The 23,536-nt window shown below is 44.8% G+C and overlaps 1 protein-coding gene across 7 annotated transcripts in view; it reads left to right on the top strand.

Annotated features, from left to right (window-relative positions):
* Window positions 1–23,536, top strand: part of LOC119388249 (protein O-mannosyl-transferase TMTC4) — a 102,547-nt gene that overhangs the window by 55,611 nt on the left and 23,400 nt on the right. For 4 of the 7 annotated variants that reach the window (XM_049413880.1, XM_049413885.1, XM_049413883.1 and 1 more), the window contains 5 exons: window positions 6,615–6,702; window positions 7,117–7,208; window positions 7,993–8,082; window positions 8,482–8,634; window positions 21,337–21,539. In XM_049413880.1, the coding sequence (XP_049269837.1) occupies window positions 6,615–6,702; window positions 7,117–7,208; window positions 7,993–8,082; window positions 8,482–8,634; window positions 21,337–21,539 (626 nt within the window). The remainder of the gene's footprint in view (window positions 1–6,614; window positions 6,703–7,116; window positions 7,209–7,992; window positions 8,083–8,481; window positions 8,635–21,336; window positions 21,540–23,536) is intronic. The other 3 variants (XM_049413881.1, XM_049413882.1, XM_037655922.2) reach the window with 3 other exon arrangements.

Raw genomic sequence — 23,536 nt, 5'->3', positions numbered from 1 at the left:
ACAGAAAAGCATTTGACCTTGGTAGGCTGTATATGCACTGTAATAAGATCAGTGAGTGCACTTGTTGAGAGTGCTGTGTGTTGTCATCGTACCCTCCGTTCACCAGAATTATTTCAGTGTGGGTGCCACTTCGTGTTCCAGCACATCTCAAAGTGCACTTGACGTTGTCCTAAACATGAGAAGTATTAAATATAGTTGGAATGCAGTGTTTCAGCGACCCGGCGGTAAGCAACAACAACGTTCTAAGCCATGCACTTTCGCGTTGTTGTTAGGTGTATAACTGCGGGACTGTCATTTATCAGTTATGAGACGAGCTTTATAGTTGGCTTAAGGTCTCCTTTTATTGTACGGTCCTAGTACCACTACAGAGGAGTATTTCTGTAAAGTGACGTCTGACACTTCGGTACTTAAATTGTCCTCTAAAAAGAGCAAAAAGTAGAATGACAAGGAAGTGATAACACTGAGTTGCCGTGCGCAATGTTAACTTGAGACGAAATTTATACAAAAGCACCCGTGTGTTTAGATTTAGCTACGCGTTAAAGAACTCCGATGGTGAAAATTAATCCAGACGGCGTGCGTTACATTTGTGCGTAGTAATTTCGCACGAAACCTCTTTTCTTTACTCTATCATGAACGTTTGTGTGGCGTTCTTATAGATTGACGCAAGGCAGCGGATATTCTTCGCTTCAGAAAAACATACTTTTGCTCCATAAAATAACCGGACCTTTGTTGCATCACTGTCATGCAGGTAATCAATCGAAGAAAGCTCGGTGCTGAACTGTTACTTTTTACACTGTTACCGGAATAGAACAAGCGTGTACGTGTTAGACGTCTCCGTAGCGCTAAAGTGCTGTCAGCCACGTAGCTTTCCTGACTAAACTTATCAACTGTTCTACATTTCATGGAGAACTAAATAAGAAAAAAGTGCGGATGCGAGCATTCGTGCACACAGTACTATTTTAACTCGTCACGCATGGAATACGGGCTTTCTTCTTTTTTTTTTTGTATCCAGATGAGCAAGAAGTAAATAATTAGTTCAGTCGCGCTACACCTGTACGTAGGAGGCGGAACACAAGCTAAACACATACCAATAAAAAACCTAAACACGTCATATAGTGCGAAAGCGCAGACTGTCAACCAGGACGAGCATCCCATTCATTGGCAGATTGCGCGTCTATCGCAAGTAACGCTGGTCGGGCTTCATGCATCGACTGCAGTCACTGCGTTTCATTCGCGGACAATTGGCTCAAACCGCGCACAGCGAAGCGCCGCTGCGTACATTTGTGTGCGCGCCGCCGACCGCCTGTCCACATTAGCGCGGCGACGGTGCTTGCCCCCTTTAGCCCGATCTCGGGGCGAGTATAGATTTAGGTGCACGTTAAAGAACCCCAGGTGGTCGAAATTTCCAGAGCTCTCCACTGCGGTGTCCCTCGTAATCATATCGTGGTTTTGAGACATTAAACTCCAACACTTACGATTATTACTGCTGGAGTTTGTACATTGACTGCAATGAGAAAAATGAACATCCACAATCGACAAAATCTTTCTGCCTTAACATCTTGCCTGTTTTCTTTAATAGCGAGGAGGTCCAGTCTCCTCTATCTCTCCCTCTCTGTCTTTCTTTTAACAGCAGAGCTGTTTAAACTTTTTGTTGTGCCAGGTAGTGTGAACAGCAATTATCATCAAACCAGCACGTGCTCTCTTTGTCCTCTTCGTCGTCCTCTTCATCTTCTGCTTCGCTCCCAGAACATGTGCGCCGATTTGTCTGGCATGGGATGCAACAACTCTGATGGGCGAGAGACCGAGTACAGAGAGAGAGAGAAAGAAGTAGAAAGAAACAGACAGAAAAAAAAAAGAAAAACAGAGAAATTCCTGGCAAAAAAAAATTTCTTTACGAGGCGGGAACCTGCATACCGATGATATGAAGGCGAGCGTCGTAACCACTCGGCTATCCAGGGGCGCTAGCAGAGCTTAGCATACCCTTGTATGGTATAGTATTATAGCAAAGGGGGTGGGAGAGGGAAGTGAGGAGGAAGGGAGAGAGCAAATAATAGCATAGAAACAAAAAGAGAGAGAAACAGCTGCGCACTTCCTTCAGGCTTGGCACCACTAGTGCGAAGCTGTGTTAATTTTTTTTTTGCACTGCCCATCTTAAATCATTTGCCACTAGGGCACATCTTCTTGTAGTAGCCACTGCCCTGCAAGGAACCAAATGTCAGTTACATGGTTAACTGTATGCATTATTAATGCTGCACTGTGTGGCTGAGATTGAAGTTCATTAAGGTTCAGTTTTGATAGTCACCTTGACGGCACACCTTCAAATGGTTTGCTGCAGTTGCTGCATGCATGACTAGCAGGGAAGCACCACTACACTTAAGTCAGTGCACTGGCTCTTGATTAGTGTCACTAATTATGGAAACTATGCAGTTGCATATTATGAAAGGAGGAAACAAAAATTACTAAAAGCATTCGTTTGAAAATATGGTTACACCATTTTTTGCTTTACGCTTTACATGGACAGGTTCTTTGACATTCATTTCACCTTTCATTTCCTTCTGCTTGATTGATTGGAAAATTGGTTCAACATGATAATTGCGTAGCACTCCTTGATTAACACCCGCTTTATTTATTATCACGTTTCTTCTATTGCATGGGTCTAGTTGCGGCATTAGCCACACCATAGGCGGAAGTTTCATTTTACCGGAGGGGCGGGGGCCCGACTTTCCTTCCACATTTCTCTCTCTCTCTCTCTCTCTCTCTCTATATATATCTATATATTATATATTATATATATATAAGAGAGAGAGAGAGTGAAAAGGAGTCCAACTTCCAAATTAAAGAATGTAATGTAACTTTAGTCTCTTAGGTGCCCGCGATATCATAATGAATATGTAAGTGGAGACCCTAGATTTATTTTCAGTTTACACAAAGACATCGATCCACCTCATAACTCTTGGCTCGAAGCGAAAAAGGTCGCGTAGGCGACCTTTTTCGTTGACTCGTTGACTGCGTCGCGTAAATTCGATTCACGCAATGCGTGGGGTTAGGCTTAACTTTGTTAAAACATGCGCCACAACAGGAGAAGTAGGCTAACGCTATCACGGCAAGCTTTAATTATATGCCAGTGAGTTCAATTCAAGATGGCCGAAAGTAATTCTGAGATGGTAGCAAATACCATTTGCTACCTACACCTTGTGCGAAGCTGCAGTTACGAATCTGGACGTGTAATGGAGTTGCTCATTGGTGGCCGAACTTTAAGTAAAACCGTTTACTGATAAATCAAAACTGCGTACAATCTTTTCTCGGCACTTTTATAAGCAGGCATGTCGAAGGGTACCAATATGTAGGCAACCAAGAAATTACCCATTTTTTTATTGGCGAGTAAGTTTGTGCGAAAGCATTCACTGACTGTCGGGATTGCTTTGTATTCTCCGTATCATTTTTGTGTTCTCAAAACCATTCACTATGGGGTTAAAGACAATTAGAGTGCAGCTCTTAGGCGTCCGTTCCTTGCGTTGAGCGGCATTGCCGTTGGCGTCGGCGGCATAACCGATAGCGCGAACGAGGACGAAAGAGAGCGAACGCGTAGTTTGTCGATATGACGAGATACTGGCCTCTAACCTCGCTTTCTTCCTCTGTTGCTCGTGTGCATGCAGGGCTGGCACGTGCACTGCGCGCTGGCTTCGCTTGTCGTAACGGGGCTGTGGGCGTTTCACTTGGTTCACGAGAGCTGCAATGCACAGAGTACATAGTGTGCGTAGCACTCGAGCGCTGGCAGTTTCTGTGGTAAGTAGAGAGGTGGGCGAGTTGGAACTGTTGCATTCTTGAAAACTTTTCAGCGCTCGTCTTGTGTCTTCTTCTTTGTGCTCCGTCCAGTTTGCGCTGAAAAGTTTTCAAGAATGCAGTTTCTGTGGCAATATGTAACGAATGTTACATTGCTACAACTGCGGATAGTCAAAACTTCAAACATAGCTGGCGTTGCACGAACACGACGCTGCACTCAGCGAATATGCAGAATCATAATCGCCGGTGAATTTTTAAATTTGTCACAGCTTAAGTCGTCGCTTCAGTTGTTAATCAGCACAACATATTCTGCACGTAAAAATCAGTTTGACGGGCACTTTTCCATTGAATGTTTGACTTGTCACTGGCCCATGTGCCGAACTTTAAATGGCTGAAATGAAAAAGAAGCGGGCATAAACAGCCTCCTGTGAAATAGCTGCCAGACAGGACGACCCGGGGACCTAAGCCAAGCTCTTAAAAAATGCCCTGGGCCGGCGCCAGTGGGGGCTCTGCCCCCCGTGAGGCAGTCCGGGGGGAGCCCAGCCCCCCCGTACTCTCCGCCTATGAGCCACACATTCTCAGGCTGGTCTGTGATGACGATTGCGGGGTGAGAGCCAGTGGACATGGCATGTAGTTCCTTCCTCTACTGTGCCTTGTGGCTTGCAGCAGTGCATTCAATTCTGCTTTGTGGGTGTTCATAGTTGTCAGCTTCTTGCTCTTCACTGTGGTTCTCCTTCAGCTGCTTGTCAAATTAAAGCAAGCTTAACTTTCCAGGAAATCATAACCACTTCGTTAAAGCTTTTGGAATGACCCATTACACATTCAGGAACCATTCATTCGCATACTTATTGTGCTTTGAAAAAAGAAGTTAAGTTTCTATCTTCATACTTTTATGAGGATTACTCCATGCATGTGGTGAAGTAAACCAGCACTCTTACTGTTCCTTTGTCTTTCTGTGTCTGCATGTTTTTCCTATTCCTCTTAAGCACTGGAAATTCATCAAAATTCAGTACTCCAACTAACTCGGGTAACTGTGAAGAAGAGAATAAATTCTTAGCAAAAGGAATTGGAGCTAACAAGCTCACTTACTAGTAATGAAAACTTTTTTTTTTTTGGTAAGGGCACTGCTGCAACAAGTTTTAAGCAGTCGAACAATATTTTTTAGAGCTGCTTGCAGTTACTAACTGCACTACTGTAAGTTCTACAAAGTTATATGGATGTATTGTGATAAAAAGCTGACTAACAAGACTTCTGTTAAGCCAATACATAGCGGCAACCGAAATTTACGACACCATAACGGGTTTTTGTCTATTCTTAATACAACACAAAATGTGATGAAACATAAGCACATGGCCACCATAAAAGTATGGGTCCTAATTCAAGTTGTCGTCTCACTTTCATGCAGTTTTATACTCGCGGACAACTTTTCTTGGCAATGAAGGGAAGGCTACAGAGCCGAACACGCGTGTACTACTGCTGAAGAATATAGTCCCACAATTGTGTCCGTGTTTTCTGCGTGAGAATAAAAAAAAAACCTTACTTTATGTTCTACAGGGACACTGTTTGAAAAGAGGGTCAGCGCGCACCAAGGAGATATTTATATTTGCTTTACTTTATGCAGTTTTATTTTGTGTTTTTGCACACGTGAAAACGTCGCACCTTTTACTTGCACCTCACAGTCAAAATGGCGTCTTCATCTTCAGGTGAGCTCTCGTCCCCTCCAGCTTTTCTGGCAACTTGCCGAAGGAGCTTGTGACGAATTTCAGTAAGAAATGGCTGTCTAAGACTGTGACGGCCACTCGAATAATCAAATGGCGTCACAGGAGATACAGAAGGTCACAAACGAAAAAGTAATTCGAAATGCGTGCCGAAACCGGACTACTTCGCGGAAGTACATGTGCAGTAGCTCCTCCTCCGTAGCCTTTCCTTCATTGCCAAGAGAAGTTGTCCGCGAGTATAGAACGTGCAGCTCTTCTGTTTTTGTGGCATGCGACGGTTTTTGATGCTGCGTAGACTAAGTGAAAAGCAAGTGACTCGGTTCGGTGAACATCATAGCACCATTGTCGCATCACTCTAAACAACACAAGAGGTTTTGATGACGAATTGGCACGATAGCTTTGCTTAGTGCATATTACCATAGTACGTTGAACCTGCAGTTCTTTTGGCATTATATGTGACGTACGGCCGCTGTAAAGAGGACTTTGCTGGCGTGGCATGAAATCATGGTCATCCAATTTCAGATTCAAATTTCAGATTCAACAAAACTTTTTTTTTTTCTGTCATTGAAGTTAGTTTTTGTGTCTGCTACTGTATCATTTGAACATTCTTGTGGCAGTGTCAGTGTAAAGATGAATCCTTCGGCGACTACACTTTGCATAAAAGGTTGAATTTCGATATAACCAAGTTTCGCTACGACGAAGTGAATTGCCGATATCACCGACGTCGTTTTAGTGAGGTTTAACTGTACATAGTATATTTTTTTGTACTTAAGCTGTAGTAGCACTGTATGTAAAACCTTGCCAGGTTCAGTCTTTTGTTCATTTTTATTTTAATACAGCGAACCTTCACTGACTAACATAGGCCTGAGAGCAAATGCCGTCAAAATATGTTGTGGCAGGCTGGTGTGTGAACTTGAAAGTCGTGTTGTCACTGATTTTGTTTTTGCATCTTTTTTTTGTTTTATCAACCCTCTTCTTGTGTTAGTACACTCGAAGCAAAAATCGAGTATTTGGCGTGTATTTCTGCCACACAATTGTAATCGTCATCTTGATGAGGATTATTTATGGCATTGATTCAGTGATGTTAGTGTACCATGCGGTTGTGTCTTGCAGGTGGCAGCTGTGGTGGGAAGGGCAGACCTGCTGTGTGCTGTGTTCTTCATCCTCTCCTTCCTGTCTTTCATTCGCTCCTGCTCTTCAGGTGTGTGCTTCTTGTTGGCCGCATGATACAGTGGTATGCGACATTTAATGCCTCCACTCTGCATCCTCTGAGAGCAGGGCTCCACATTAAGTTTTTGCTCAATGTGTGCTGTGCATCCAAGCATGGCGTACACAGCTGCATTTGCATTCTGCCTCGGTTGGACTTCGTCTGCCACGGCTTGTGATCACAAGCCACGTGGTAGAAGGTGCAGAGAAACAGTTATGCTGTTCTCAGGAAAGTTATAACTGAAGGTCTCAGGCACATTAAAATGTCAGAGGGTTTCATACATTGGGTGTGGTGGGTGCGGGACTGGCTTTGTTTTTGACCTTAAGTCCAAAGGTAATTGAATAGTGATGACTGTGGTCGTAAAGTTGGAATAACGCTGCTGTTTCTTTTTTTTTATTGCTTCTTCAGGGGGTGCCTGGTCATCATGTGTCTGGCTCATCACATCTGCCTCTTTGAGCATTGTGTCTATGCTTTGCAAGGAACCAGGCATTACAGTCATAGTAAGCGTACCTATGTTCCACATCTTGCTTCTGAATTTGTGTCCCTGTAGGGTGCTCCTTGTGCTAAGGTTATGTTCGGACACACTACAGATTAACAAATAAGCAAACACGATGGTTTGAAGTCACAGTAGAATCTCAATGACATGAATTCCCCGGGGACATGCAAAATATTCGTATCATCCACAATTCTTATGATCCAAAACAAGTCAAATGCATGTGAACCTGTCTGGCAGTGAGGCATGTGAAACATTATTTTAGGAAGGTCTATGTGAGGTCAGTGGGCTTCATTTTCATGACTTGGCTTATCTCTATGCTCCGCTTATCGCAATTTTCTCTGCTTTTTACAGTTTCCGAGTTAACCGAGTTTTATTGCTCTATTGGGATGCTAGAGTACAGGGCTTATGTACGAAATGGGTGCACATTAATAGAAAACTGGTGACAGCAAATGGTTTCAAGTTGAAATGAAAGCGTAACAGCCCAAGTTGCTGGAGAGGCTCGGTGTGCACAAACCATGACATGCACATACATATACATACACGTATGCTTACTTGTCTAGCAGAAGCAGGAATGTTTTAACTTCAGTGCATGTGTCTGTTGCTATTTTTTAAATTTTCTCCACCTCTATCGGTTTTTCATTTCGCTTGCTTTTATGATGGCGAGAAATTGTGTTGCTGAGGGAAAAACAGCCCAGCAAAAAGTACGCCAGTAGTCCCCACTTTACACCAACTGCGAGATTTGCATCAAGTTGTCAAGGACATCGCTGTCTTATTTTTTTCTTCCACAGGGGTTGTGCTTCATATATGATGCAGTTATCATCTGTAAACTTGATCTACACTACGTCATCACCAGAAGAAGTGGCATGGTTCAACTGAAGGTATGAATTGTGGTTATGGTCTTGTCACAAGTACCGCTGCTCACCTACTGGCTTTGTACTTTTTGCATACTTAAAAAGGCAGCACTAATACAGTTGGAAGCCACGCTATTTTCATGGTACTAGCCACTCAGAAATGGTGTTTCAGTTCAATGGTTTTGATTGCTTTCATTAGACACGAGCTGGCAATTCATGTGTGTTCTTTCCAATCACATGAACTCTGTTCCATACTAAGCAGCTGGATGATTATTGACTAAAAAGCTATTTCGCGTCAGGTTCAGCACTTCGTTCTTTTCTGTTCACTTGTAGGAGGCAAAAAATATTGAATAAAAATTGAATTTCAAGTGTGCAAGGCAAGAAGAAGATGTCGAAGATCAAAACAAACTGTTTTCCTTTCATTAGAACCAGCTTTTCCCAGCAGCCGTGCGGCAAGGCACACTTGCCATGGTGGCCTGTGGAGCACTGGCTATCCGCTGGAAGGTCATGGGTTCGTCTTCACCGGTGTTTCAAAGGATCGACAATCCAGCTTCATTTGAGGAGAACTTCTTTGTGAGGGTAGGTGAAGCATGCCACTTTTGTGCAACCAGTATCGTATCATGATACTTTACAGAGGATTTTGTTTACACTGCTACAACTGTTGTTCGCTACTACAACAACTTTTGTGTGCCGAGTGCATCTGAGGTAACTTTTATCATAGTACACTGGTGTCACGTAAAAAAACGTACTAAGATTTGGCAGGGTCACGAGACACAGCACATTTCGTCCCTTAATTGCACACGCATGCATGAACCATATAATGAAGAGTGCCAATATGAATGCTGTCATCTAAAAACTTTACTGGCAATCATTCAGAGCTGTCTGTGGCATTGCTGTGGCCCTGAGAAACAACAAATTGTTTTCCTTTGTGGTATATGCCATTGCAGAAGTGTTTATGCATGGGCAAAATTGTAGCAGTGGTTGAGTCTTCCGTTTCCACGACATGCTATTGGCCTTGAGGTCGAGCAGAGTCAGCACCTAGCAGCGAATGGACGAAACTCCTAAGTGTGGATGCTGGTGGCCCGTCGCTGCTCTAGCAGCAGTGTGTGTTGTGTTTGTCGTTCGAGAATTCACGATGCAAGGTGACAGGGACAGTTTGGTCGACGTTGAGTAAGCTAATTCTTTCCTTTTTGTAATGGAAGTTCGTAAAGTCAATTGCTTTTTTGAGTAGCGATGCAAAAAGCATTTGTTTGATGCGACCGCACTAGATACGCCTGTCTCGCTTTTGAGTGTGTAGTGAGGCTAACATTTGTAATTCTGTGTCACAGTACCTTTACCTCTGAGAACAATTCTGACTCATGTTGGGGACTGTGTCACGTGTATCGTCGACATCGTCGAATTCAGTGCCGTCTCTTCTACGTGCTGCTCTGACAGTCCCATGCACGTTATCGCATTCGTGCTCCAGTCGTCCAGGCTTAGCAAAAACACACAAAGTCTACCTGAAGTTGAGTGATGAGACAAAAATAGCAGAATTGAACTGCTCATGCCCTACAGTATACTAACGAAAGCTGAAGTTGTTCAAATGTGGTTGGTCACGGCGCATATCACAATTTGTTGTATCACACCTTGTGAAGCAGCTTCTGCTAATCAATATAGGCTGCGCAAACTTCAACTTTGGCAGTACAGTCGCCGACTGATATTCCAGACCTGGCGAGGACTGCAGAATAGTCCGAAAAATGAAACAGTCCGAAAAAGTTGTCAAGACATGGAAATGAAGTTTATTTGGATTAGAGCAGCCTAAAAAAATCTCCAATAATGCCCTGCTTCATGCTACACTTAAGGATGAGCAGATTTGGTTGTATTTGGGCTTCAGTAACGTCAGCGCGTTTGTGATCGCTGCCACCGACCGTCGCGTGTGGCACACTTGGTGGCTCCATGGCACCAGGCAAACAAAATTTGATACCAGTCACAAAAAGATGCACGCAACGTATTGTCTGGTTGGTGATATTTAATGACGCGCTCTAGAGTTCTTTACCCTGCACTGACATCACGAAGTATGCAAGCCTCCAGCATTTCGCCCCCATCGAAACGCAACCGCGATCAAACCCGCGTGTGGTCAGTAGCCGAGTACCGTAACCACTGAGCAACCGCAACGGCAGAGAACGTGTGATGCGCACTGACGGCTCAAAAACACTTGACACACCACCAGCATGACCACGTGCGGAATGACAACTGGAAAAACAAACGCACAAAAAAAAAGAGAAACCTTCCGGCGTGGTAATGACGACGATAAGGCTGACTGAAAAGCAAAAGTTGCGTAGTCTAAAGTGTTTTGCCAGCCAAAGAAGAACGGGCATGGCCTCCAAAACTGGAAGATTGTGCGTGCTCCCAATCTTGGAGGCAGCATAACTGGCCATCGGAAGCCATACTTGATCAAGCCAGCGGAAAGTCGAACATGGCAGCTTTCAAAATCAAGCGGCGTGGCTCAAAAGGAGCGATTGAGTCCGAAAAATTGAACTTCAGGGCATAAATTTGTCCGAAAAATCGGTTGCAAAAATGTATTAGTGCTATGGGAACCTTGACAGTGCATTTATGAAGTCCAAAATATCCATCAAGTTCGAACTATTGGAGTCAGAAAAATTCATCGATAACTGTTTATCGGGTTTCAATAATTTATGGAAGATCCATTAAAAAGGCCCAGAGAACAAATATATCCACATGAATAGTGACAATAAACTCCCTCGCGCGTGTTCATTCATCGCTTACATGGCCTGTCTGTTTCTGGCTCGGGAAACATTTTTTACTGTGTACAATTTCATGCATAAACTGGACGAGTTTCGGGCCCCTATTTATACTTTGGAACACTGATAACACCTCTCATAGCTGAGTGAGCCTGACAGAAAATGCGCAAACTACAGTGAGACGCTCGTTTAAAGGACTCACGACCAAACCTTGCATTTACTGTGAATGTGGCACATGTAGGATGTAGAACGGATCGCATGCTTGGATTCATTTACTATACGGGAAAGTAGATTTGTGCGAATTGTAAATTTTAGGTTTGAAGCGAATAGTGATTTAGTCGAATAATTTCAAATCGAATTCGAATACTCTATATCACATATTTAGGGCTCCTTGTTTTCGGATAAATCCGAAAAAATCCGATAAACACTCGCCAGTAAATTTTTTGACAATTCGAATTTATCCGATAAGCTCCGATTTTAATAAAGCATTTTCAACGTTCAAAAGGCATTTTCAAAGCTGACAATCGTCAATCGAAAGGAGCGCACCTCAATCAGCGGTAGCAACCTCGTAAAGTATGATTGCGTCTATTACAACATGCTTTAAGGTTGCAATACCATACCTGCCAACTCTCCCGAATTGTCCGGGAGACTCCCGAATTTGGACCTAATCTCCCGATTGTACGAAGGTCATCTTGAATCTCCCTAAATGTGGCCACCACAGCAGAGGCGGGTTTTTTTTCTCTCTCTTTTTTTAAAATCATGCGTGTACGTCAGCCTTTCCTGCTGTGGCGGTGCTGCGGAGGAGCACTCGCCACCACACTTCTATTTCATTGTAACCATATCACAGAGTACCGCTGAGTACATTCTAGGCACTGCGCATCTGGGCGAAGGTTGGCCGCGAGAAGCGCTCGCCACTGTACCGAAAGAAGGCGAGGTGAAAGGTACAGTCTCAACGGAAAAAGATGAACACCGTTCATCTTTTCCGTTGAGACTGTTCACATCCAAATGTGAACGGCGGCCGTAGCCGTGGCGCTGCACGAGCGCTCCGATAACGAGACGGCGAGACTGTCGAGCACATTCCATTTTCCAAAGGAGGGGTGGCTGGCAGACTGGCGGTAAGTAAGCGGCCCCCATTGTGCTTTGCACTCTCGATATCGGCGTGCTTGGGAGAAACAGCGCCGCGTGTTGCAATCTTGCCGCTCTGGCCACCGTTGAGTTCATTTGCGGCAATCGTTTCCGTTCAGCCTAACCAGAACTTTTGCGTCTCCTTCTTTCCCACCGCATTTTGTACGCTACGCCGTCTGCCGTGGGGGTTGCGTGTTTTCAGAGTTTAGTTAGAAGGTCGGTGACGGCGTCAAAATCAAAGAAGTGCTTGCAAGTGTTTCTGGACTCGTACACAGCTGAGTTTCCGTGGTTTGTGACTTCGCGGAAAGGTGACAAGTACGGATTCTGTACCACGTGCGCCTGTGAACTGCCTTGGTGCCTTCACAAGTAAAGAAGTTTGGTTCAAGCAGCTCAAAACAAACATCCTTCCCCCCCCTGCTGCGGTCTCCCGAATTTTCATGCTGTGAGGTTGGCAGGTATGCAATACGAACAAACGTAGGTGTTTTGCATACAAGTATTTGCGCTTTCATGTATATGCGCTTGCACATTGAAAGCTTCCAGACGTCTAAAATACACTTGGTGTGTGCGCATGTTTTTGTGTTCAGATATCATTTCATCTAAGATTTCGGAGTATCGAAAATAATAATAATTATACGTCCTTTATTTTTTCATCAAGAAGGTGAGGAAGTCTGGGAGAAAAAGCTGAGAAGCAGCTTGAGTGGCTCCTGCTCCCCACATAAGTACACTTCGGCGAGTTCACGGCAGTGCACATCAACCACCTTATTAACAGCGTAAATGAACAGGAAGTGAGAAAAAATAAAGGAATGGAAAAACAGGATTATCAGCAACAATGCAACACATTCTCGTTGGAAATAAAATTAATAAGAGGACATTGCAACAACTTATAATGCAAAATTAAACACCGAATTTTGGAGAATTGGAGATTTACGAGAAATAAACTTCCATAAACGTCCAATTTCCCCCAATAAAATAAACTCTGAAAAACGCCCTCTGAATTTCAAGAAAAATGAACTCCGAAAACATGGAGCCCTGCACATATTATAAAGGAGAATGAGCATAGTTGTCACGACTCAACTAACCTGCACAATATTTTTTTAAAATTGAAACAAGACATGTGCAGATGTCATTCTTTTTGATTCTAAGGAAGTGGAAGCAACTTTGAATAGTAGCAGGATTTGACTTTCAGTAGAATGCAAGTGATAACCTGTAAAATACTATGTTACATTAAAGTTTACTATACTTAGAGCATGTAAGCCAGTATAACAAGCTTTTAAACTTAAAGGGGTCATGAAGCACCCCTTGGGCTGATTGAAAAAACACATCCTGCGGAAAGCTGACACGGCTATGAACTGCTCTGCCAAATATTACAGTCGTGCGCGCCGCGTAATGGCCACAAGCGGAGCGCGAAGTTGCCCTTTCCCCAGGCACCCTCTTTTCAAACAGAGGCCGGTTCTCACTCTCGTCGGTGGGCGGGGCGTCTGTCCGCTGTACGTCGCAAGAGACATAGCATGCTTATTGGCCGATAGCCGACGTAAATCGAGAGCGGCGTTCGGATCAGATGCGCTTCTTGCCGCGGGGTGCCGCCACTTGCCGGCGCCGCACTCCTCAGTACACGGTAGCCGCACTCGCGCAAGCGAATCACAGCGGGAGAGCGATCGCGTTTCATGACGCGCGCTGGCGTAACTTCTTTCCCCCATGCCATCCCTCCCTGTCTAGCTTCCAGTGCGCTCGCCGGCACGAGAAAAGAGAGAAAGCGCTGGGAGCGTGCGCCAAACCCCCGTAACTCCGCTGATTCTTGACGGATTCGAGAAATTTTTGCGGCAATCGATTCGGGAGGCAGTACACTCCGATACTGAGGCCATTAGATCATTACTTGGAAAAGTGGTTCATGACCCCTTTAAAAAATGATGGATTGATGTGAGGGTAATATGTTCATTTAAGAGGGTATCAACTTGAGCTTGTTGGCATGGCTTCATAATAGGAAACAGCGCGGGCACACGGGACTAGAGTCCTGTCTGTCTGTCTTTCTAGTCCCGTGTGCCCGCCAGGGGCGGATCCAGGGACCTTCTTTGGAGGGGAGGGTGGGGGGGGGGTCGGGTTTCTTAATTTGGTAGGGGTGGGAGGTGTTATTGCGCAGCTCGCAGTAACTGAAGGGAAGGGGGTGAGAAGGCAAAGACACATTTCTTCGCATTAGGTCTGCATTTTTCAAGTTATTGCAGCCTCCTTCTCTCATATTGCATGCGGCACGATGAAGTGCTTGCTTGAAACGCGACAAAAAAGAAGCAATGTTCTTTAAAAAAGACTGTGGTGAAAAGTATTTGCACGTGCAGTAAATGTTTGGAAATGGGAAAATAATACATTAAAGATTTTGCTGTAGTTGCTATCGCCAGTTTCAAGTACCCGACCCCATACAAGCGAGCTAGAACGATCGCGCTTTCATTGTTATCAAAACCCTTTGGGAAAACGGAGCTGCTAATGTCACATTGATTTTTATTTCGTTCAACTTAAACATCTGTATCAAGTAGTATAAAGGCTCAGCTTAAGCTAAAAGACTTAGGAAATCATGTGCACACAAAACCAATTCACTAATGACCGACTTACGTTGCAAAGCCTCCCTCGTTGGCCAAGTTCTTCCTCCCGATATGACGCAGCCATCTCCCTCACCGTTTGATGTTTTTTTTCCTCATGGAACAACAAAAAAACTCCTCTCTTTTTTCAATGTCGTTTGAGCAGCCAGCAGCACCGCAAGTCGGCATCGCGCTGCAGCTGATGCCACCTTGCTAAAGGTAAAGAGCCTACACTGGTAGCGCAAATGTTTGACTGTCGTTCCACGCTCCCCCATCGGTGTCATTTTTCAGCGAATAAAATTCACGGTGGTCATCGGACGGAGGGTAGGATGGTCACGCATATTTACAGCAGCCCAGAGGGGATTGTGACGGTGCTCAAGAAGCCTTTCATAAACACTGTTGGCAGTGGCGACCTGTGTGTACGTGTCTCTCCTCGTCTGTCGTCTTCGCGCCTATTACCTTGGATAATCCAAGAAGCCTTCGTTGGAAATGTGCATAGGGAAGCAGAAAAGGGAAAAGATATATGTGGAACGAGAGAGAGAGAGAGAGCACGCGGAGGAGATTCTCCTTTTCCCCTTTTCACAATTATTGTCTGCTCTTTCGTAGAAAAAAAAATACAGACCTTACACCGCAGTTCGTGAGGGCACATAACCCTTTCTCAAAGAAAGCATTGCAATGCTTCACCTATTGAAAATTTAAAAGGACAGACTTCCTATAGACACACTATTTCCTCCTATTGACACGCTTTTTTTCTTTTCCTGAATGTCCCCCGCTCCTCAGGTCACAATAAAATCTCCCTTGCACTCTCGGGAGCGTGATGACGATCAATTTGGGCTTATATCGTCGCACTCAACAAGGCAATGCTCACTTCCAAGACCGTACTTCCAAGGTCATTTAGCCCCAACTGCGCCATTGGATGTACCGGGTGGGACGATCGAGTGCCAAGCTTTGCTGAAAGGCCTCATTGGGCACTGTCGGGAGTCACCTTCTCGCCAGGAGCCTTCGAGGCCGCAGTGAGGAAGACGTATGGCTATGTTGGGAGATCAAAAGTAAAGAGATGTTTACTTGATTACATAATGGTAGCAGAGGCTTTTTCCAGCGAGCCGAAGCCCAGCTTAAATGTCTCGGGTGATTGCTAGGGAAAATATTGTTCACTTCATTTGTCCAATAAGACAAGTCTCCACACGACGCCCCAAAGGGGACCAACGTGTGGCACCACCTCCATTCCAGCCCCAGGAAAACGCGAGGCGAGCTCGTCAGATTTGGTCAGATCCTCCAAACAACCACCACATAACTGCACCAAGAAGTTCCAGGCGAATTACTCGATGGAGCCGATTATTATCTTCTTCGTAGTGGGGAATGACAATGCGACATCGCCGAGGTCATCCCAGACGCATGGTGACCGATCCCTGCACCTGGAGACGTATTCCAAAAAAGGCCTGAGCGTGTCATCAGTGCAAGCCCCCTCCTCTGACTCGCTTCAGCTCAGTCACAAAGCTTTTCTGTTAATATTTTGGAAGAATTTTTGTTTTATATAGCCACTGGTGGTGACCTGTGTTGCCCTCTTGGACCATGTGCCTCTGACAAAAAAAAAAAAAGAGGAAGGGAAGGCTCCTTTCTTGCTGCCGCTGTAATGGCCACGCTGATTTCAGCGACCTTCTATTTAGTAGACTAACGGTTTGGCCTTGTTGATTTTCCAGTTTTGCTAAAGTACATAGCGTGAAGCAGTATTAGGAACACATCAACAACGAAGACGAGCGCTTACTTCCAAATGAAGATTTAGTGTTTCCTACACACATAGGAAAAGCAGAAAGAAGAATGAACAAAACAAAGAATGCGAAATGCAACACAAAAAGACCCCCTCCGATTGCCATGTTGCCGCGCTGGTGTCTTCCAGAAATGCTAACTCCCTTACGGGACAAGCGTATGATACCCCTGACTGACACATGGGCAAAAATACTTTGCAGTAAACCCGTTTTGTTGCTCTGAAGGACCCTTTGGACAGAGTTTGCACTGATGACAAACGGCACCGCACTAAGTTCTCTAGGTGGTTTGTGGCCTCCACGATTAGTGTCGGTTGCACAGATGAATGCCGCAAGAAAAAAGAAAAAAAGAGAAAAAAAAGAAAGGCACTGCTCCTTAAATTGGCGGTAGAGAACACATTTTTAAAACCACTCTGCCGGTTGGCACCCACTGTGCAGACTACAACGCACCACACTATCGACAGTGCAAATGACACAGCCGGAATTCAACATGGCGGCGCTAGCGACTTCTTGCGGGCGTACGAAGGAAGACGTCACTGCCACAACAGTGCATTTTTCTGGGGCTACGCATGTATACAACGTCACAGAGGGGATTAGTCGACACCCGGTGAGCCTTCGTTGAAAGGCTGCATTCTTGAGTTCTGCTCACTGTATGCGAGAGAATACCCTTCACGTTCGAAATGTGGATGCGGAATCCGCTTTTCCGAAAAGGAACATTGCCGGGAGGGAGATACTTCTTCGTCTCGTTGTCTCGGGACGGAGGTGGTCCCACGAACGACTTTCCGGAAGATGCCCCCTCGCATAAAGGACTCTACAGTGCCCGTTGTTGGCATGCTCAAGTAAGCGATCATTCAAACACATTCCAGTTCTGTCTGAAGGTGCAGAATGGGGTGCAGGTAGACGTGATGGGTGCATTTCTCGCCGAAGCTGCCTAAAAAATTCCGCATGCTGAGAAAGGGTGCCGGGGGGAGGGGGAGTGGTTGGTGGCTTTGGGGGGGGGGGGGATCGCCCAATTCCCCCCCCCCCCCCTATGTATCCGCCACTGGTGCCTGCGCTGTTTCCTATGATGATGTTCATTTAACCTTGAAGTGGGGCTTAACAGCAGTGCAGATTTCCCCTGAGTAGGTGTATTCTTGCTAGGGTTAAGACTTGGGTAAGTTGGTTCATTGTGCAAAGAAGGGAAAACAGCGCTAGATTTTTGGACAAACGCCAAGGAAGCGCCCGTCGTCTGTCTTCCATTGTGTTCGTCCAAAAATTCAGCGCTGTTTTCCCTTCTTTGTAGGTGTATTTGCGGCATAGCTACACTCCACTGCAGTGAAACCAGCTTTACAGGGGCGTTACATGTGGATTAATATACATCTATTCGTTCATTTCAAATACTTCGAAATTTCCAATAATTTAAATTCGAATTGAAGTGAATTTGAATACTGTAATATTCGTTTGAATAATCGAAGTGCTCGAATATTCACACAAGCCTATGTAAAAGCATAAGCAAATCATGACTGGCAGCTCTGGCCAAGCCACCACGATCTTTCGCGGACTGTGTTCACGCATGTAGTGTGCAGCAAGTACGTATGCATGAATGCACAGATTACAGAATAAGACCGAGAAATGTATTATTGCATTTGACTGAGCATCAACACTTTTCGTCAGCGAACGCTTAACTCTTTCGTTACCGCGAGAAAATGGTTATCTTTCAAATGTCTCGGGAAGAGAGTTTTTGCCACTTTTAAAAGTACTCCAGCATGCATTGCAGCATACCAAATTACGCATAATGAAATGGTCTTTCCAAAAAAATATAAGTTGTAAAGCAACAAAAATATTGTGGAATGTATAAAAATCTTAAATTGTGTAACTTTTTGTCGCCAGCTGATAAACAGAGCAATAAAAAAACGCTAAATATGCAAAAACACTCAGAACAAAGAAAATTCAGAATATACATTTTGAAGATAAATGACTCAGGAATCGTAAAAAAATAATAAATGTTCTACACAATGTTTCTATTAGAATAGACAAAAAAACCTGAGCCGAGGTACTGCTTCACTGCTTGTGCAATGCGGTGAAGCATTTTCTGGTTTTCGTGAGACGCAGGTGCACTCCTGCGCTTTTCGCATAAAATCTTTGTTTTTTTACGAGAATAGCCTCCTGGTGTTCCAATATAGATGGATGTTCGCGATGTGAACAACCCCTGTATAAATCAGATGTGCAGTGAACTTCACCAGTTCGTCTGGCGTCGCCTCTTTCAATGAGCCACCTCTTTCCGCATAGGCTAATGTTCCAAAATATGCATCTAAGCATATTTATTCGTATTCTTGCAGATAGTATTAAAAAAAGAACAAAATCATGCGCAGTCCTAAATCGTCTCGCACCGCTCTGTAGTGTGGGGCTGAGATCTGCTCCGGCGGCCTTCTTGTCGTGAGGAGAAGCTTTGCAGCCAGCGCCAGCACATCGCGCCCCAGCGACGTGTGGACCTCGCACGTAACCAGGCTAGCACTAAGATTGTGCACAAAGGTTAGCAGCTACGCACACGCGGCGGAGGACACCACTTGAGGCCGTAAGGGAACGAACCCCTGAACGGTTGCGGATGGCCCAGGCTGATGCAAAACATCGTTGCCATCTTCGGACTCGAAGCTCACGTGCTGCCATCTTCGGACTCTAAGCTCGTCGTCACTAAATTCAGGTGCGGTGGCAAGATAGTTTCAAGCGGCGCGCGTTTCTCAGCGGCGCAAGGTGCGCAGCCATGCGCGCGTGACGACGCCATCATAGGAGCGATTAGCGACACTGGATGCGGCCCTGTGCCTGATATAACAGCAGAAGCAAAACTGGAGCTGCGGGAAACTGGCCGAAAAGGCCAAGTCCACCCGTTATACATGCGGCGGACCTTCGGAAATAATTGTTGGTAGAATAATTGTTCTTCGACTCCAAACAACAGCTCTCTAATGAGTAGCTGGCGTAAATTTCAGGCCATTATTACCGCTCAACGTGGTCAGATTGCGAAGCAGACACCATAATTTGATACTTGACTTGCAAAAGTTCTATTGATTAAAGAAAGTTGATGTTAGTGAAGCATAACCCCGAGCAATACGCATTTCTCCCAAGTTCGTAAGCCCAGTGCACTTTCCCAACAACACATGTACATTGGTTCGCGTAAACGTCTGTAAAAAATCAGTATGTTGCCAAAACGGTGAAATTCAAACTGATTCTGAAAGTTCAGTGACTGGACTAAATTGTAGGTGGTGCTAGGCACATGAGAAACAAATTCAACATGCCAAAATTGACGATTCAAAGTATCCATCACCGGTGATCGATTTGAATTGGCTTGCTAACGAAAGAGTTAAACCCATCGTGGTCAAAATGCTTGCTGCACGTCATCGGAAGGCACCTGACAAGTCACTCTCGGAGATGTTCCGCGTCATCGTGATAAGAATGAAAGCTTATCCGTGACTCAGTGCAATACGTGCGGCATTGCGGAACCGAACAAAACCTCCCTGTGAAACTTGAAATGTTTTTGGCAGCTATGGAGCCCAGAATAACAATACAGAAACAATGGCCCCGTACGCTTGCACACATCGCACGGGCGACGTATCTACACTAATGGAGCGACTGTGCTGCCCCCTATAAATCGATCTCATGGCCAATATACCAAGGTGATGCTGTCAGTGTTGTTGGGAAATCACATGACTCACCTGGGGGTAATGCAGCCTGTGTCAGGGAGGTTTCCCTACCTGATGTGTCCTTGCTAATGTCAGCCACCCAAGCAACCATCTTGGGACAGGAGGATTCCCACACACTCTTGTGTACGAGTAGACCATGTGTAATTGCAGACGATCACACGTACAATCGTAGTTCAGAGATCAAGGTGTATTCCTTGCGGTGCAGTGCTCAGAGATTTCTGCAGACTCGGCACAGGAATAGCACGCCACGTTACACAGAGTGACACCTGACGGGATCCTGCATCTTGTTAAGCCTGAAGCTGCAGTGGTTGGCACTCCTGCGATATAAAAGACGCTTCAAAGCCAAGTTTGTACAGCGACCTGGCTTTTCTTTGAAGAAACGTCACAAAAAGCTTTATTCCTTACCACTGCTTTGTTCTTACTCAAATTCTAAAAAAAAGAAAGCAGATTGCAAGTCTTGCTTCATTTAGTAGTTTCAAACACATGGAATTATTGTTTGCCTGGTTTGGCTGCTCCCTTTGGATAGGCAGAGAGATATGTCACTTTTTTGCAGCAGCTCATTTGTCTCATTGCAAAGTGAGTACACAGTGGCAGTTTTACGCCTTTTTCTGGAATGCAGTAGACTCTCAGTAAATGGAAATCTCTTAAATGGAACTGCTGCTTAAATGGAACAACTGACTCTGATACGATTGGTTTTGTATGTGAATTCTGCACCCCTGTTCATCTCTCAGTAAACGGAACTCCCGTTAAATGGAACACATTTTCCTGGCCCCTTCAATTTTTGTTTAACAAGAGTCTGTTGTATTAAAACAAGCGAATATACCAAAGCGGTGTGTATTGAACAATGCAGGCTGCAGTTCACATGATTTTGTTATGAAGTGTAAGCAAGAATAAAGAAATGGTAGGTGTAATCTTTTTAAAGCTTGCACGTGTACTCTGATATATTGCCTAGCAAACATTCCTCGTTATGTGTACCCAAAAGAAGTTGTTACGAAAAATTAAGTGTGGATAAGCTGGACAAACCACAAAGTACAGACAAAGACAAGAGTTGATGTGGTCACAGTCACTATGTGTCTTATCAAAAAAATTTGCTTTTCTCACTTTCTTTTGCAAAGGCATTTTCTTATTTCCTGTATTAACACGGTAGTGCTGCCTTTTGGTTGCACCCTTATCGAAGTGTTCAGAAGTAGTGCATTGTATCCAAGGTCATCACCAAAAGTTTTCTGCGGGGGCAGCCCCCTTTATGTATGTTAATGCATGTGCTTGTATGTGTGTGTGCAATATAAAGTACATAAAGATTTTGAGGGGAGGGGGGGTTGAACCCCCGAACCACCCCCTGGCTATGCCACTGGTTGTACCTGAGAAAAACTCCTTCACTACAGCCATGTGCATGTGTGCCATATGTTTACAGGTGACAAACTACAACCATGTGTATGCCCTGAATGCCTGGCTGTTGCTGTGCCCGCAGTGGCTGTGCTTTGATTGGTCCATGGGCTGCCTGACACTCATCCGTTCCATCTCAGACATCCGCATTGCGAGCGTTGTTGCGCTCTGGCTCTCCCTAGCTGTACTCGTCAGTCAAATGGTGCTTGCACCAGATGCCCAGCTGCGAAGGTAGGCCTCCCGATGAATGCTCTCCTTTTGGCAAAAATTACCTGCCAGAACAAAAATAAGTAATGTGGTCGAGCAGGGTTTTGCTTTGGGATGCCACCACTTACACAGTCGACAAAAAAGTTCATCCCGACCTTTTTTGGCTTGTGGTGTAATCTTTATGCAGTCAAATCTTGACACAACGACTTTCAAGGGACTGCTGAAAACCATTCTTTATTTTTAAGAATTGTTATAATGAAAAAATAACATCCCCACAATATCCAAAGCATGAGCAAATTGCCTTTTCTTGTAGCATAGGTCCCGGCACTGGCACATCTTGGAAGTTTTCCATTTGGAGCCAGCGGCACCTCAGTCGCTGCTGCCGACGTCTCTCTTAGTGTCAGCATGCTGATTCAAGTCACGTGATTATAGAAAAGCAATTCGCTGGACTATATCATGACAGTTTTCACTCAAGTGCCTATGCATTAGCTTTACGATTCCAGCCCTCTTCTGATGACGCCTTTCTCCCGCAAGCTGGCCATATGTTGCTCACTTCCACATCAGCCCCAAAATTACGTTGATTCACTCCCAAATTCAAGTTGGCCCATCCTAATCTTTTGTTTTCTACGGAACCGTATGTTTGTCGGTACCATGCCAAAAGGTACTACGCCTTATGCATTATAGGCACAATTTTGCCACCAATATTGCTGGAGAACTTACCAAAGAATGTTGTGCATTAAAAATTTCCATTGCGGTCTCTACACATTGTTTTTACCCCACTTTTACAAGCTAGTTGTTGCAATAACTTCGCTGTTTTTCTCTGCAATCCTTAACTTGTGAAGGTGCTTGTCTACTGCTATCGTTTGGAGAAACAGTCCAGCAAATGTTGTTATGCGATATTTATTCGCGTTCACGTTCCACAGTGTCACTTGTTTCGCCTCGTAGACTGCTTCCTTCTAACAGCAGTCGCGAAGTCTGCAGTTGTAAGCTGTGGTCTATAAACATTTTGATGCTTTAGATAGAATTGCAAGCTCATTGCAGTGGAAAGCAAGTGGTATGAAGGCATGTTGGAAAAGCACGGCATATGCTCATGTTTGTCTTAGCCCCCCCCCCAATGAAACTGAAATAAAACTGTGCAGGGGATGGAACACAAGTACAAGTAGACGGTACGCCTCGTAGACTTCTATATCTACTTGTCTTCTTCTACTTCTACATGTCTTCTACTTGTGTTCCGTCCCTTGCGCAGTTTTATTTCAGTTTCCATGTTGTACCAACTAGCCCCCCAACATACTGCACTTGAGCCCACAAATCAGTGTACTGGACTAAAAAAAGAAGCAGCAGAAAATTGCTCGCTGAGGAGGCCAATAAACATACCGCACGACACCACTTGAGTAATAATGATAATAAACGTTGAAGAACTTACACGAAAAAAATTAATCTTGCTGATGGCACACACAAGTCGCCGTCGGTGTCAATTTGATAACGTTCATGCAACAATGGTTACTTGTGTATGCAGTTATAAATGCTCATACATACATATATGCTGCGGCTGCGCGATCCCTTAATTGAGGTTTCATTCTGGTACGCTCCATTTATATATACAGACAGACCTATGTATGTGTGTATGTCCCATAGTTTGCCCTCAGGGTGCCTTGCTTTCACGCAAGAAGCTCGTAATTTGTTTGGGGGTACTCCATCGTGGTGAATGCGCGTAATGTGCGCTCGCTGTACATGTTCTGTAAAAGGATAGTGCCTGTGAACAATTATGTGTTTGACTCTAAAAGCTTCCCTTATTTCGAAAGTATTTACAGAAATGTTCACGAGGGCTTGTGTGTGGTGTTTTTGTAGAGTGCCGAAAGTCACATGAGGACCGTGCCGGCATTATCCTACCTAGCACACAAGTGAGGTGCGCTCATACGAGGGCAACTCCGTAGCTCCTAGTCCCCGATACTACCACCAGAACTAGTGAGTTTAGAGTTAATTTCTCTAATCCGCCTTTTTCACAAGGCCCCGGTGCATGC

This window comes from Rhipicephalus sanguineus, chromosome 3 (assembly GCF_013339695.2).
Source record: "Rhipicephalus sanguineus isolate Rsan-2018 chromosome 3, BIME_Rsan_1.4, whole genome shotgun sequence".
In the NCBI taxonomy this organism is placed as follows: Eukaryota; Metazoa; Arthropoda; class Arachnida; order Ixodida; family Ixodidae; genus Rhipicephalus; species Rhipicephalus sanguineus.
This window is presented reverse-complemented; position numbering and strand designations above follow the sequence as displayed.